This window comes from Lonchura striata, chromosome 3 (genome assembly GCF_046129695.1).
Source record: "Lonchura striata isolate bLonStr1 chromosome 3, bLonStr1.mat, whole genome shotgun sequence".
In the NCBI taxonomy this organism is placed as follows: Eukaryota; Metazoa; Chordata; class Aves; order Passeriformes; family Estrildidae; genus Lonchura; species Lonchura striata.
Genome location: NC_134605.1, coordinates 47,289,877 through 47,302,797, shown reverse-complemented (window position 1 = coordinate 47,302,797; position 12,921 = coordinate 47,289,877). Strand labels below are relative to the sequence as shown.

The 12,921-nt window shown below is 42.9% G+C and overlaps 1 protein-coding gene across 1 annotated transcript in view; it reads left to right on the top strand.

Moving 5' to 3' along the window:
• GREM2 (gremlin 2, DAN family BMP antagonist) overlaps nt 1-12,070 on the top strand; it is a 42,093-nt gene extending 30,023 nt beyond the window's left edge. Inside the window, exons 2-3 of the mRNA XM_021527045.2 lie at nt 9,045-9,558; nt 9,683-12,070. Of these exons, the coding sequence (XP_021382720.1) occupies nt 9,046-9,552 (507 nt within the window). The 5' untranslated portion in view covers nt 9,045 and the 3' untranslated portion in view covers nt 9,553-9,558; nt 9,683-12,070. The remainder of the gene's footprint in view (nt 1-9,044; nt 9,559-9,682) is intronic.
• The last annotated feature ends 851 nt before the right edge of the window (nt 12,071-12,921 follow it).

The window sequence follows — 12,921 nt, the reverse complement described above, 5'->3', positions numbered from 1 at the left end:
ATTTGTCTGTGGTTGGTTCTAAAACCACAAGTTCCTGAAGCTGAAATAGCAGCAAAATTTAGAGCTTTTAATCACAATGATACAATCCCCCCCACCTTTTTCCAGTTACCTGCTAGTATTTAATCAGAGTTATGTGTGTTCCTCATCCCCTAAAAAAGGCATTTCTACATTACCACAAGTACTGTAGGATGACTTTGCTTTTACATTTCTTGCAGCTTTCGTTCCTTCTCTTTATTTCACTTTTCCTGTTTTAAAATGATAAATGGTAACACAATTGTTGAATCAAAATCTTTGCTACTGATAAATACAGGGTCATATGAAGCTGATAGTTTCTTTCTTCACTGTATTACCTGGCTAACACTTATCCTTAAAAAGAACCCAAACCAATAAAACTTGCAGCATTGTTTCCTGTACTATTTTCTTCTAGTTGGGGCCTTAGTAATTGCATCTATTATATGTGTGTGTGTTTTTTTGGGAAGCACTGGTATTTATCATGGACATAATCACAGAGGACAAGTAAGGTTAGAAGGAACCACAGTGGGGCATCTGGTCTAACCTTTCTGCTCAAGCAGAGTCATCCTAGAGCACATTGCACAGAATTGCATCCACACATGCAACTCTAGTCAAAGATACTCCAGCACCTCTCTGGGCAGTCTGTTTCACTGCACTGTCATCCACACATTGAAGAAGTTCTTCCTCATATTCAGATGAAAATCCCCATGCATCAGTTTCTGCTTGGTGCCTCTTGTTTTATTGCTTGGCACCACTGAGAAGAGCCCAGCTTCATCCTCTTGGCACCCTTCCTTCTGAATCTTTTAGGCATTGATGAGGTCTGTTCTCAGTTGTCACTTCTTGAGGCTGAACAGGCCCAGCTCCCTCTGCCTTCCCTCATAAGTGAAAGCTTCCTGTCCCTTAATCATCTAATCATCCCAAAAATCCAGATCCCAGAACTGGACCCAGCACTCCAGATGTGGCTTCACCAGAGTTGAGTAGAGGGGCAGGATCACCTCCCTCAACCTGCTGGGAATGCCCTTACTAACTCATCCCAGGCCTTCTTGGCCACAATGACACACTGCTGGCTCTTGGACAGCTCGTTGTCCACCAGGACCCCCAGGTCCCTCTCCACAGAGCTGCTTTCCAGCAGCTCAGCCCCCCACCCTGTGCTGGTGTAGGGGTTATTCCCCCAGGTGAAGCACCCTGCATGTGCTTTTGATAAATTTTAGCCAGTTGTTCTCTGCCCATCTCTCTCACCTGCCAAGGTCCTTCCGAAGGGCTGCACAGCCCTCTGGGGTACTGGCCCCTCCTCCCAGCTTTGTGTTATCAGTGAACTGCTGAGGAGGGATCTGCCTCTTCACCTGAGTCATTGATGAACAACGTGAACAACACTGGTCCCAGTGCTGGACCTTGGGGGGCACCACAAGTGACAGACCTCCAACTTGACCATGTGCCACTGAGTACGACGCTCTGGGGTCTGGCACTCAGACAGTTCTGAATGCACCTCACTGTCTACGCATCCAGCCCACACTTCCTGACTTTGCCCATGTGGAAGTGTTGAAAGCCTCACTAAAGCTGATGTAGACAATATCCACTGTTCTCCTTTCATCTATACAGGTTGATGTTTCATGGCAGAAGGCAATCACATTGGTCAAGCATGATTTATTATTTGTGAATCCATGCTGACTTCTCCTGATCACCTTCTTGTCATTCATGTGGCTAGAGACAGACTCCAGAATGAGGTGCTCCATCAGTTTTCTCAGGGCTGAGGTGAGGCTGACTGGCCAGTAGTTCCCTGGGTTCTCCTTGCAGTTTTTGAAGACTGGTGTGACATTTGCCTTCTTCCAGTCCTTAGGCATCTCTCTTGACTACCATGGCGTGTCAAAGATGATCATGAGCAGCCTCACTATGGTGTCCACCACTTCTTGCAGCACTCATGGATGCAGCCTGTCAGGGCCCATGGACTTGTGGATGTCAAATTTGCTTAGGTGTTCTCTAAACCAATCCTCCTTCCTTCCAACATCCCTTTATGCTGGTCTCCTGGGTCAGAGATGCTTAAGAGATGTCGTATCAGACCAATGCAGAGATGTTTAGTAATTTTGCATCCTCTGTTACCAGCATCCCCACTCCATTTAGTAATGCATCCACATTATCCTTAGTTTTCCTTTTGCTATAGTTACATTTGAAGAAGCCCTTCTTGTTCTCATTGACATACTTGACCAGATTTAATTCCAGATGGCCTCAATCTTCCTTGTCTCATTTCTACTTCTCTGACAATTTCTCTATATTCATTCCAAGTGGCTTAACCCTACTTCCATATCCTTAATGATAAAAGTATGTCAAAATACCAGGGCTGACATAATCAATAGTTTCCTTCTCCTCTCTCTGGTCTTTTGGAGCTGTAGTTTACAACCAGGTTCTTCAGTGACTCCTCACAAACTCCTGGTCCTGGCTTTAAAAAATGAGAGACTTCTCTCTATTCCTCCAGTACCGAATACTATAAATCAGTGATGCAATATACTTTGTGGCAGGATAAGAGTGAAAAGAACTGCTGGAGTAGTGTGATCCTTTAACACTAATGAAGTGACCAGCTACAATTAAACAGGCTTCAAATTAAGTTCATGAAAAAAAGAATAGTTGAGTGGTTTTAAACATGAGTTTCTGTTGACAGTAAAGGCAGATAAGAAAGAGAGAGGACAAGATGAGAAGGAAAAGCCCAGCATTCAAGCTGGTTAGTTTCAGTTTCAAGGGTTAGTTTACTTTCCAGTTTCTTCATTATTCCTTCTGTCCTAAAAGTAACACATAAGACATTGCTGAAAGACATGAATAATTAGCTGAGTTGTTAGTTCCGCTTATATTTTTGTGCATGGATCAACAATTCTTCTAAACTCCCAGTCTTTTCAGGGAAAATTCAAGATAAAGCTCTTGGTAGTATAAAATCTATTCAGTGAGAGCTGAATTAGTATAATGCAACATCCTTTCAAGTAGTATAGACTGTCTCCACCAGTGTCTTCTACATACTTTCATTTTGTTGATGATTTACTTTATTTTTCAAATACTTTAAGTTCATTGTTTTCAGGAAGTTCATAAGGAGAACTTCTATGTTCTGGCATTATTGGGGAAATGCTGTCCTGTTCTCTGGAATGCAAGCTGGCATTGTTGAAACCTAACTTCATGTCCCCCTTTCAAAAAACAAAGCAAGAGTTTGCACAGTGGATTGTGGCTCCTGAGACATCCAGCCTGCAGGAGGATCTTGCCTCGTTCCTTCAAAGCTTTGTGGTATGCCCTCTAGGCAATCTTGACTCTCTGGGGAGAGGTGTTGGTGCACTTGAAAAGGATGGATCTCCTGTGTGGGAGAGAGAAGGATGGACACGAGGAAGGATCTCCATTCAAGTGAGCCAGTGAGGGTACTAGGAATTTATTAAGTCTGAAAGAAATGTTTTCCCCCCAACTATCCTCTTTTAGGGCTGTGATGCAACAAAATAGTTTGCTTTCAAATCACTGTAGAAGGTTCTTAGAGGACAAGAATGGAAAAAAATCTTCCTGTAAATTTCAGTAATGGCATTAGTTACTTATGTTTAAATAAGTGCTGTGTTTTGTGCAGTGGTTTTGAAAAGTGATGCGTTGTACTCCTAGGACATGGTAACTACTGCTACAATGCAGATCTGAATAACTGAATCCTAGATGAAGTATTGTGATTTTTACATTATAAAAGGTTTGGTCTGCCCAGCCTCCTGCATGTTTTGGTGTTGTAGCTGGCCTCACTCTTGGCAATTTAGTAATGGGAATCTATTAATGATGGAATGACTTAATAGGGCGCCCATGTCTGCAAGAGGAGATACAGTACAGTATCCAGTTATTGCTAATGCTGTTGTGACATGGGAAAAATAGTTTCCAAAGGATAGTTAAAAGAGAAAAGTTAGCATCAAATAGCTCCCTTGCACAAAGATGCCTGATTAGTCTTTATTGAAGTCTTTATGAGAACATTGTACCATTAGAATCATGCCTAAATTTTAATAAATTAAATAAATAGCATTTTTGGCTTCCTGGTAGAGAATTTGATATTTCCTGGCTATCCACATCTGTTGCTAAAGCCAAGTTTTAGTTCTTTGAAAAGCTATTGCCTGGCTTGTCTTCAAGGAACACTTATTGTGTCCCATCTTAAATGTGAGAACTAACCATGTACATTGTGTTCTTACATTATTATACATATGACTGGTTTATACAGATTCTTTTTCTGACTAGGTCTAATATGAAAATAAGGGGGGGGGGGGTCTAGAAAAAAATGTTTGTAGCAGGGCTTCCTGCATTCAGCCATGCTCAAGTGACCTTTAAGGACAGCTCTCATGTCTCTGAAGTTTGCAGGGTGGAAACTGGAGGCACGGTGGTCAGATGTGGCCATCTATGTACTGTGCTATGTAATGGGACCTGATTTAATCTAGTCTATAATGTCTGCCTTTTGCTGGTACTTACAGAGGAATATTTGTCCAAGGCAAGCTCTTCAGCTGTTAATTATATTCAAATTTTTCAAAAAGCAAAAATCTCTGAATTTCCCAGACACTGGCTGTTACAGTACCTGAGACTGTACTTCTGATGGGTGTAAGATAGCTTCTTAGTAGTACTAAATCTTCTTCTCAAATCCATACTGTGATTAAGCTGAATAGGTAGACTCTCAAATTCCATGGTAAACAGGTTTTGCAGGTTTATATTTTTTGGTTGTGGGTTTATTTTTTTTGTTGGTGGGGGTTTCTTTGGTTGTTGTGTTTTGTTTTGTTTTAAATTGCCTGTGACCTTTATTTCTGAATTCTCTCCAGAAAGGCCTAGTAAAGAGATGATTATGTCATACCTATATCAGAGAGTTGGTTGCTTCCAGGAAGTTGTGTTTTGTAGGTGCTACAAAGTAGGTGCTAAAGCAAACAAATGGGTCTCACACCTCCTGATTTCCTGAGCAGCTACCATGAAATAACACAGTGATCTTTCAGTTACATCTCTCTTTCTTTCTGTCCACTTGCAACCTTGAAATAGGCTGATCTTCAAAACAGGAATTTCCAGTCAGAATTTGCATCACGAGCTGAGAAACTGGTCATGACTGAAAACTAGAGGAATCATCAGAGTGGCCACTCAGCACAGATGGGAACTGTTGTTACCTCCTGCCCTGCCTTTCAGACCATAGCACCCACTTCTTCTCAGGGAGACTTCTCCAAAAATTTGAATTTTGGAAGCAAATCCAGTGCTCCAATTCAGAGACAACTTCCTTAAGCACAAAACTATAAGCTATTTTGAGGGTTACATTACTGCATGTCCTGCTCTGAAGCTGGATTACTTTCAAGAATGCATGAGTTATAGGGCCAGGAGGTCGGTATGAAAAAGGGAGCCTACGTTGGTAGGTACATTATGACACAGTAATTGGATACAAAGAAGAAATAAAGCTAGGGGCAGACACAGTGATCCTGAATCTTCCCCTCCTAGCAGTGATCTGACCTCTGAATAGACAGCTGGGTTTTGACATTCTTCCTTCCATGGCCAAGGATTTTTTACACTCCTGGGCCTGATAGCCCAGCTCCAGCACCTTGGGTTTGATGAGTTTATGAATTCACACTTGATGCTGATTTCCTTGTCTCAGGAAGGGAAAAACTTGCCATGTGATATGTAAATTCAGCCAGACCTTGTTGGGTGTCTTGTTTAAGGTGAAGTTATTCTCGGCTCGTGCACTGGAAAAAAGGTGTGGGGGGAACTGGCAGCAGCTGGCAACAGTGCTTGAAAAAGATGAAAATTGTCACAAGGGATCTGCCACTAGGTCTACTATGGGCCCCCCCCAGTGCAGCAGGAATAGGGGTCCCAGGCTAGCACTGGTTCACGTTGCAGGGGCATTGGTCTCTTGAGGCAGTTCTCACTTGCATGGTCTCAGCCACACACTGTTTCATTCTGTTCCATCTAAGTAGGGCAGACAGCCCTGTCCTTGCCAAAAGCCAGACTCTTCTCCAATACGTTTTGTGTTTCTTCTTCCTCTCTGTCTGCAGACAGACAGCATTCACCGTCCTCCTTTGGGTTCAAATTGAGTTTGCCAAAATATTCTCTTTCTCTGGGAATCCTGAAGTTTCTCTTCTCTTTGCATGTGAGCACTGAAAATATATGTCCTTGGCAAGTTGCTGGCACCGTGTGACCTTGTTTGCACCCTTACTTGCTTGAATAGAGGATTTGTATGCCAGGGCTTAGGAAAGGGTGATTTGCAGGCTAGTAAGGGGTAACGCTGTGATTAGAAATTCCATGATCTGCCAGAATGCACATTTGACCTGCTAGTGTAGAATAGATTATTACTCCATTATGTAAATATTTTTAGGTTCAAGTTTGATAAGGATCAATGACAGAAGTAGTTGGTGTGTTCCTACCTGTCTGTAGAAGTAGTTGCATGCATTGCAGTGCTTGGTTTATAACTGTACAATAGTGGCTTTGATTAATAATGCTTAATTAGTTATAAACACAGACTTACTGACTAAATCCTGCTTACTCTATTGAATGGTTCTCCATGTCCACATAAAACCATTTAAGCAATCAGAATACTGCTATAATGTTTCTCTATATTGTAGACTTTGTTGTTGGTTTTCTGTCAGCTTTCCTGAATTCCTACATAGGATTTCTGCTTGACCACCACTCTTGGTACAAAACCAAAACATGTCCTTTAAAGTTGCATTTTATGAAGAGAAAGGACAGGCATGGTAATACAGGGTTTCATAGAATTGTAGAGTCATGAAAAGTTGGAAAAACCCTTAGAGGTCATCCCAAGAAAAGTGGGGGGATGGGGGAAAGGGTGTGTCTCTCCTTCTAACCTTTGCTGTCTATGCCAGGATCAGAGAAATGAGACTGGAGAGGCAGTATCTCTTGTACTACAAAACAATAGAGGAGTATGCCTAAGAAATGTGGCTATAAGGCATCTTGTGGAGAGCTCACCTCTGTCTTTTTCTAGAAGACAAAGGTTTGTAAATCTGGTTTCTTTTCCTCCCCTTTCTATATAAAACACAAAGCACTGGGAATCAGTTATTTTATCTACTACTGAAATGCAGCCATCAGTGCAGAATAACATGAGAACAATTTGAAAGGAAGCATGGAACACTATATTCAACTGAAACTAATTACCTGATTAGGTTTTGGCCTGGCTGTGTGGGTTGACATCCAGTGGACTTGGCGACAATACCTGCCTGTAAAGCCAAGTCTAGTCTTGCTTCGTTTAAAGACCTTGGACAAAACTTCTGGACTTGCATGCTGAATGCTAACCAGTGTGAAAATAGGCCATTGATTTAAAGTACCCATGGCTACAGTGGGTGTTCAGTGGGGAGATGGAATGGTTGCAGAAAAGTGAACTTTTTTGTGGTTTAGAAATACTGGTTTCCATTTAAAGGTGCATACGCTTTTTCAAGCATACACTTGGGTGAAATTTAACTCTATGTCAGAATATCCTCTGTTTACAGCTATGATTGGCACTTTTGTTTCCTTCAGCACTTCAGGCTTCTCCCCTTAGAAACTTAGTCCAAGTCTGACATTGAGATCTTGTAGACTTAGAAAATAACCTTAAGCAATGTCATCTGTCTGCTAGAGTAGTTCCTTTTCTTTATCTCCACAGAAGTTAAACATGTTAAGTCTACTTTATTAGGTGAGAAGCATTTGTTACTGCTGTTCTTGTCTTCTTTTGCACCTTTACTGCAAACACATTTTTGATCTTTTGGTGTTATTGTTTGGAAAGTGACATGTTTTCCAGATGAGAGTACCTGTGCAACATCTGAAGAGTCTAGTGTTTGACATAATTACCAGTGTGATGGTAGTTTCTTTGTTTAGGTATCTCTCTAAAGGAAAAAAAAAATAAAATCATTCCAATTATTAAAATCATTGGAAGGGTTTGAAGCTTTACTGTGAGGAGAGGGATAAGTCTTTCTTCTGTACAATATAAAAATACTCAGTAAGAATAAAGAAATATTTGGAGGTGTTCTAGTCTAGTCTGGGAAGCTTCTGTGCACCCACTTCTGGTACTGAAGAGACCCTCTGTTCTCTTTTCCCAGGGAGAGTGATATGAAATGAACTGCCAAATGAGCAGTTTACTGGTGTCTTTATAAGGAAATTTAGTACACTTAGTCTAGTGTTCTGTAACACCAATTCATTACTAAAATGAATTGGACAAGAGTTGGTAAGAGATGCCCCACAGAACAACGATACGTAATAGACAGCCATAGAAAAAAATTTTTGCCATCTGGCTGACTATTTTAATTTAGCAACAGGCTTATGCTCTGACCTATTCCTTAAAATCTAAAATAAATATTGAATCCTCTCATGTTTACAAACCTTCTTAAACCATTTGCCCAAGAGGCTTTGCAGTTGTGAAGTTCTCTAAGTTGTGTTTAAGCATTTCCTCTTACTACAAAAATAAATCCATCAAGGTTTTGGCCTCATACAAAAACAACAAATACAAGCCTGTAAGTGCCATAAGAGCCCTAAGAAACTTCAGAAGCAATTTGAAATAATAAAAATAGTTTTTTGGACACCCCCTGCTACTTCTGTGGGGAATTAGGCTGGGCTGGGACTCGGGGGCTGAAGAGACATGGGAGTGCACTTTGTGTTACCTGGTTTTCCCTTCACCTCTGCCCTGCAATCCCCAAATCAGCTCTCACCATCTTGGCAAGAGTTTCTTGAGCCTTTGCTAGCCAGGAGTTTGCCCAGATGTTTGGCCCAGGAGTTCACAGAGAAGGAGGAAACGTTTCTGGCTGAAGCTTTTGTAAAACCACCACTTCAGCCACCAAAGCATCAAAGTCCCTGTGGGGAAAAAACAAGTAGTTGGAGAGGTTGTGGAGGGGCGAGGGGGAGCAATGTGACTTTCCAAAGGGCCTGGCCTCTTCCTGATAAGTAATCACCCTAGAATAGAGCTAATCTAGGCAAAGTGATGGGATTATACAGACGTTAAAATCTCCACTTCTTCTAAAAGCATGCATGAAGTACCAACTCCATTCCAGTTCTGTGGTTTGAAAATACATTTCGCCTAACAGCGCCTTGTGTTGCCTTTGCAGGATGGTTTGGAAATTTGCCCTGTCCGTTTTTCTGATGGCAGCGCTGGTTCGAGTAACGGACGCCAGGAAAAGCCGCCCTGCAGGTGCCATTCCCTCCCCGTACAAAGGCAGCGGCAGCAACCACTCGGAGCGGAGGCAGCAGCTGAACAAGGAGGTGTTGGCCTCCAGCCAGGAGGCCCTCGTGGTCACCGAGAGGAAATACCTCAAGAGCGACTGGTGCAAGACGCAGCCGCTGCGGCAGACTGTCAGCGAGGAGGGCTGCATCAGCCGCACCATCATCAACCGCTTCTGCTATGGGCAGTGCAACTCCTTCTACATTCCGCGGCATGTGAAAAAGGAGGAGGAGTCCTTCCAGTCCTGTGCTTTTTGCAAGCCACACAAGGTCACCTCTTCGACCGTGCAGCTGGAGTGCCCTGAGCTGGACCCACCGTTCCGACTCAAGAAAATTCAGAAGGTCAAGCAGTGCCGGTGCATGTCTGTGAATCTGAACAGCTCAGGCAAACTGTGAGAACAGGCATGTAGCTGCTGCTTGGTGTTGTCTCCATCAGCTTTACTGCAGCCTCTCCTCTCCCACTGAGCTGTCCATTTTGTTGATTTGTTTCTTTTTTTTTTTTTTTTGGTGTTTTGTTTTTTTTCAGGAGGCATCTCTCCAGCAAGGAAAGGCTCCTTGTCACTTGCCTACTGGAATAACACTTTTTAACCGGCTGTGTTAGGCACTTCACCATAAAGTTTCATTGCATTTTAAATATCATCTGGCAGTTGAATCTTCTGGAGTGGAGCAGGCTCACAGAAGTTGGGATTGATCATCTAAGTGACCAGTTGGCTGAATCCAGCATTAAATGTTTCCACTGTGTGGAGTAAAGCCCTCTGCCCTACACTCCAGTTCCCTCCACAAGTTGAGAACACCTTCCCTGTGCTTTGGTCTGGAGCTTGCTTCTCTCACTCGGAAGTGCTGGGGTGCTGCCCAGGACTGGGGGACACATATGAGGGAGAGTAACAAGGAGAAATGTGTGAGACTTTCCAATGAGGCTCCGCTCCTAAAGACGGCTTCAATTGTGCAATGACAAATGGTTCTGGGCTTGTTGTCTGAACTGCAGATCAGAAGCAAGGGGAAGAGGGTGAGGCACTGGGTCAGCCACGGTGACCACAGAGCAGACTGAGGGTGGGTTCTGATGCTGTTGTGGTTAGAGTATATTGAACACATGGCCTCTGCAGCAGTGTTTATTTTGTAACCTAGCTATAGTAAACAGCTGTTTAAAGTATTATAGACCTAGCCATGTATATTTTTCTTGTGGCAGAGTATGCCAGCGATTAAAATATGTTAAGAGACTCAGTTGTTAGGTTGGCTGCCTGGGTTAAAATGGACATGGTTTTACTATGCTTTTGGTAGGTTTTTGTATGTTAGATATGTATGTGTGTTTCTTACTCCAAAAAGGACAACATCCATTTATGACCTTATATTTATGCCTGCTCAAACCAGGGGAGGTGGAAGGGTAGTGTGGGGACACATCATTCTGCTTATGGGGATGATGTGTCCCCAAAGGTATAAAAGCACTGTCACACAAAGGACAAAGTTGGTCACTGCTAGACTGAATACAAAAGCTACATAAGTGTCATCAAGTTTTGGGAGTGGTGTCTCTCCCATGATTGGAAACCATGTTAATGTGTTAAAGGACAAATGCCTCAATCAGTGCTGCTGGAATGGGTCACAGCTGTGGGAGCAGGGAGAGAGTAAGTTGTGATTGCTACACTATTGGTGGTCCACTCAGTTTTTGAGACCTGCACAATAAGTGTTGGTGAAAAACTTGCAGTTCATTTTAAATCATACTATGTTGTTATTCAGTTGGAGTTTAACATGTCCTGTATATCCCATTTGTTACAGTTCTGATTTGTATTAGTCCCACCTGCATTAAAATCCTGTCTCAAATCAGTCCCTTCCCCCAAACCAAAGCCAGTGCACATGCAGTTGTCTGAAGCTTACAAATTAAAAATGACACTCTGACTCCCTGTGCATGTCGCACAGTTCAGCATCTGCAGCCTGCTGCCAGAGCCCCTCCCCACCAGCCTCTTTGCATGCAGCCACTTCAAGGGGTTAATGAGTTCAGCACTGTCACCAGCTGGGGCTTCAGAGCTACAGGTCCCCATTATGTGATACAGGCCTCCCTAAGAGGCTTTGAGAACCGATCTCCAAAAGAGCTCCAAGCAGTTTACAGGGACTGCTGTGGGCAGGGTGAGGTTGGTCGGGTCTGGCAGCCCTATTACATGAACAAACATTGCTTTTCTGCTGTGACCTTCCAACGCGTCAGAAGTGCACAGGGAGACTCCTCACACAGGGAATGCTTTAGGGGCTGTTGCTGCTGCATCATGCCAGCCCCAGGATGGGCACAATTCAGACTAGTCTTGAGAGCGTCGGTGTGGGTGGGATGCAGATGGGGAAGGTGGCAATATAGTCTAGTAAGACTCTGGGGATCTCAGTCTTCACTTAAGGGAATCAACTGAAAGTCAGATATTTTAGATCAGAGAGAGAAAAGCACCCTAGTAAATTCACTTAAGAAAAATGTGCAAGAATCTTTACCTTCAAGCTATGCCCTGCCTGGATTTTTCAGCAGTTTGCAATATGAATATGCTGCAGCTTAAAGCTCCTTCTAGGAGCTGTGTTTATGTAAAAAACTGAGTTGAGCTTGTACTGGTTAAAACTGTATTTAATTCTTGTTTTATAAATGAAAAAAATGAAGAAATGCTTTAAGTATAATGTAATTATTTTATAGGTCAACTATTAAATTATAGATAAAATAATTAAGTGACTCTAGGGTTATATGGCATCCAGGTGTTTTGCTTCAACAGTTTGTGTCCAACTGCTCTCTAATCATTATATTCTCCAGCTTCCTTTTCATCCTCCTAAATATAGGTGAATTATGGCTCACCCTGACAGTTTGGGAAAACCTAACTACTTCTCCCCTTGTTTCCCACTCCTCTCAGAAGTACCTGGAAGGCAAGAGGGAAAAATAAAATGCATTATTCTTAGATTCTGTAGTTGATTTTGCATGCACTTATTCTGGGTTTTTTGGTAAACTGATGAACAAAGCCCCACCACTGGTTGAAACACTGCTATCATTAATCAGTTACTCCATAAGAGGAGTAACTGACCTAAATAATTTTGTTTAAAATATATATAGATCCTTATGTAACAGGCACCAAACTACGCATAAGGAAAACAAAGTTATATCCTAAGATACAGGTGAGCTTTAGTTGTTGCTATTAGCTCTTTAGCAGGTTCAACATATGACAGTCCAAACATGGGGCAGTATTTTGGAGTTTGTGGTGTTTTTTTTCCCTTACCAAATTTCTATGTGGAAAGTGAGCTGTCACACTGGTTGATGAGCCTCCATGTGACCAGAAGAGGTGCCTGTGATGGGTCTTGAAAGAAGCAGGAGTACCTAGACCACAGCTAGAAAGGGGGGTCCTTTAAGGCACTGTGCTTGCAGGAGCCCTTTGCCTAGGTGTGGGCAGGCTCCCTGCTCAGACCTCCCAAGCACCTCTGTCACTTGGCTGAAAGGGAGCTCAGCAGTCACGTCCTCGAATGCTCCTTTCTCATGAACACCCACCTCTTGGCCAGTCTTCTGCTTTGCAGGTCATGGATTGCCCAGCACCTACCTGAACCTCTGCTGCTTGAGGCAAAGCCCAGACTCCAGCTCCAGTTCCCTGTCTGCTGCTGCCCAGCTGTTGAATCATCATTGTACCAGAGGCATACTCTGTGATCCAAAATTCTCCCACTTGTAGAAGCAATCCAAGAACAAAGCACATCTTTCAGAGTAGATGGAAAAGCTGTAGGTCAGACAAATGCAGTTTCTTAAAGTGGACAAAGTGCTACAGGACA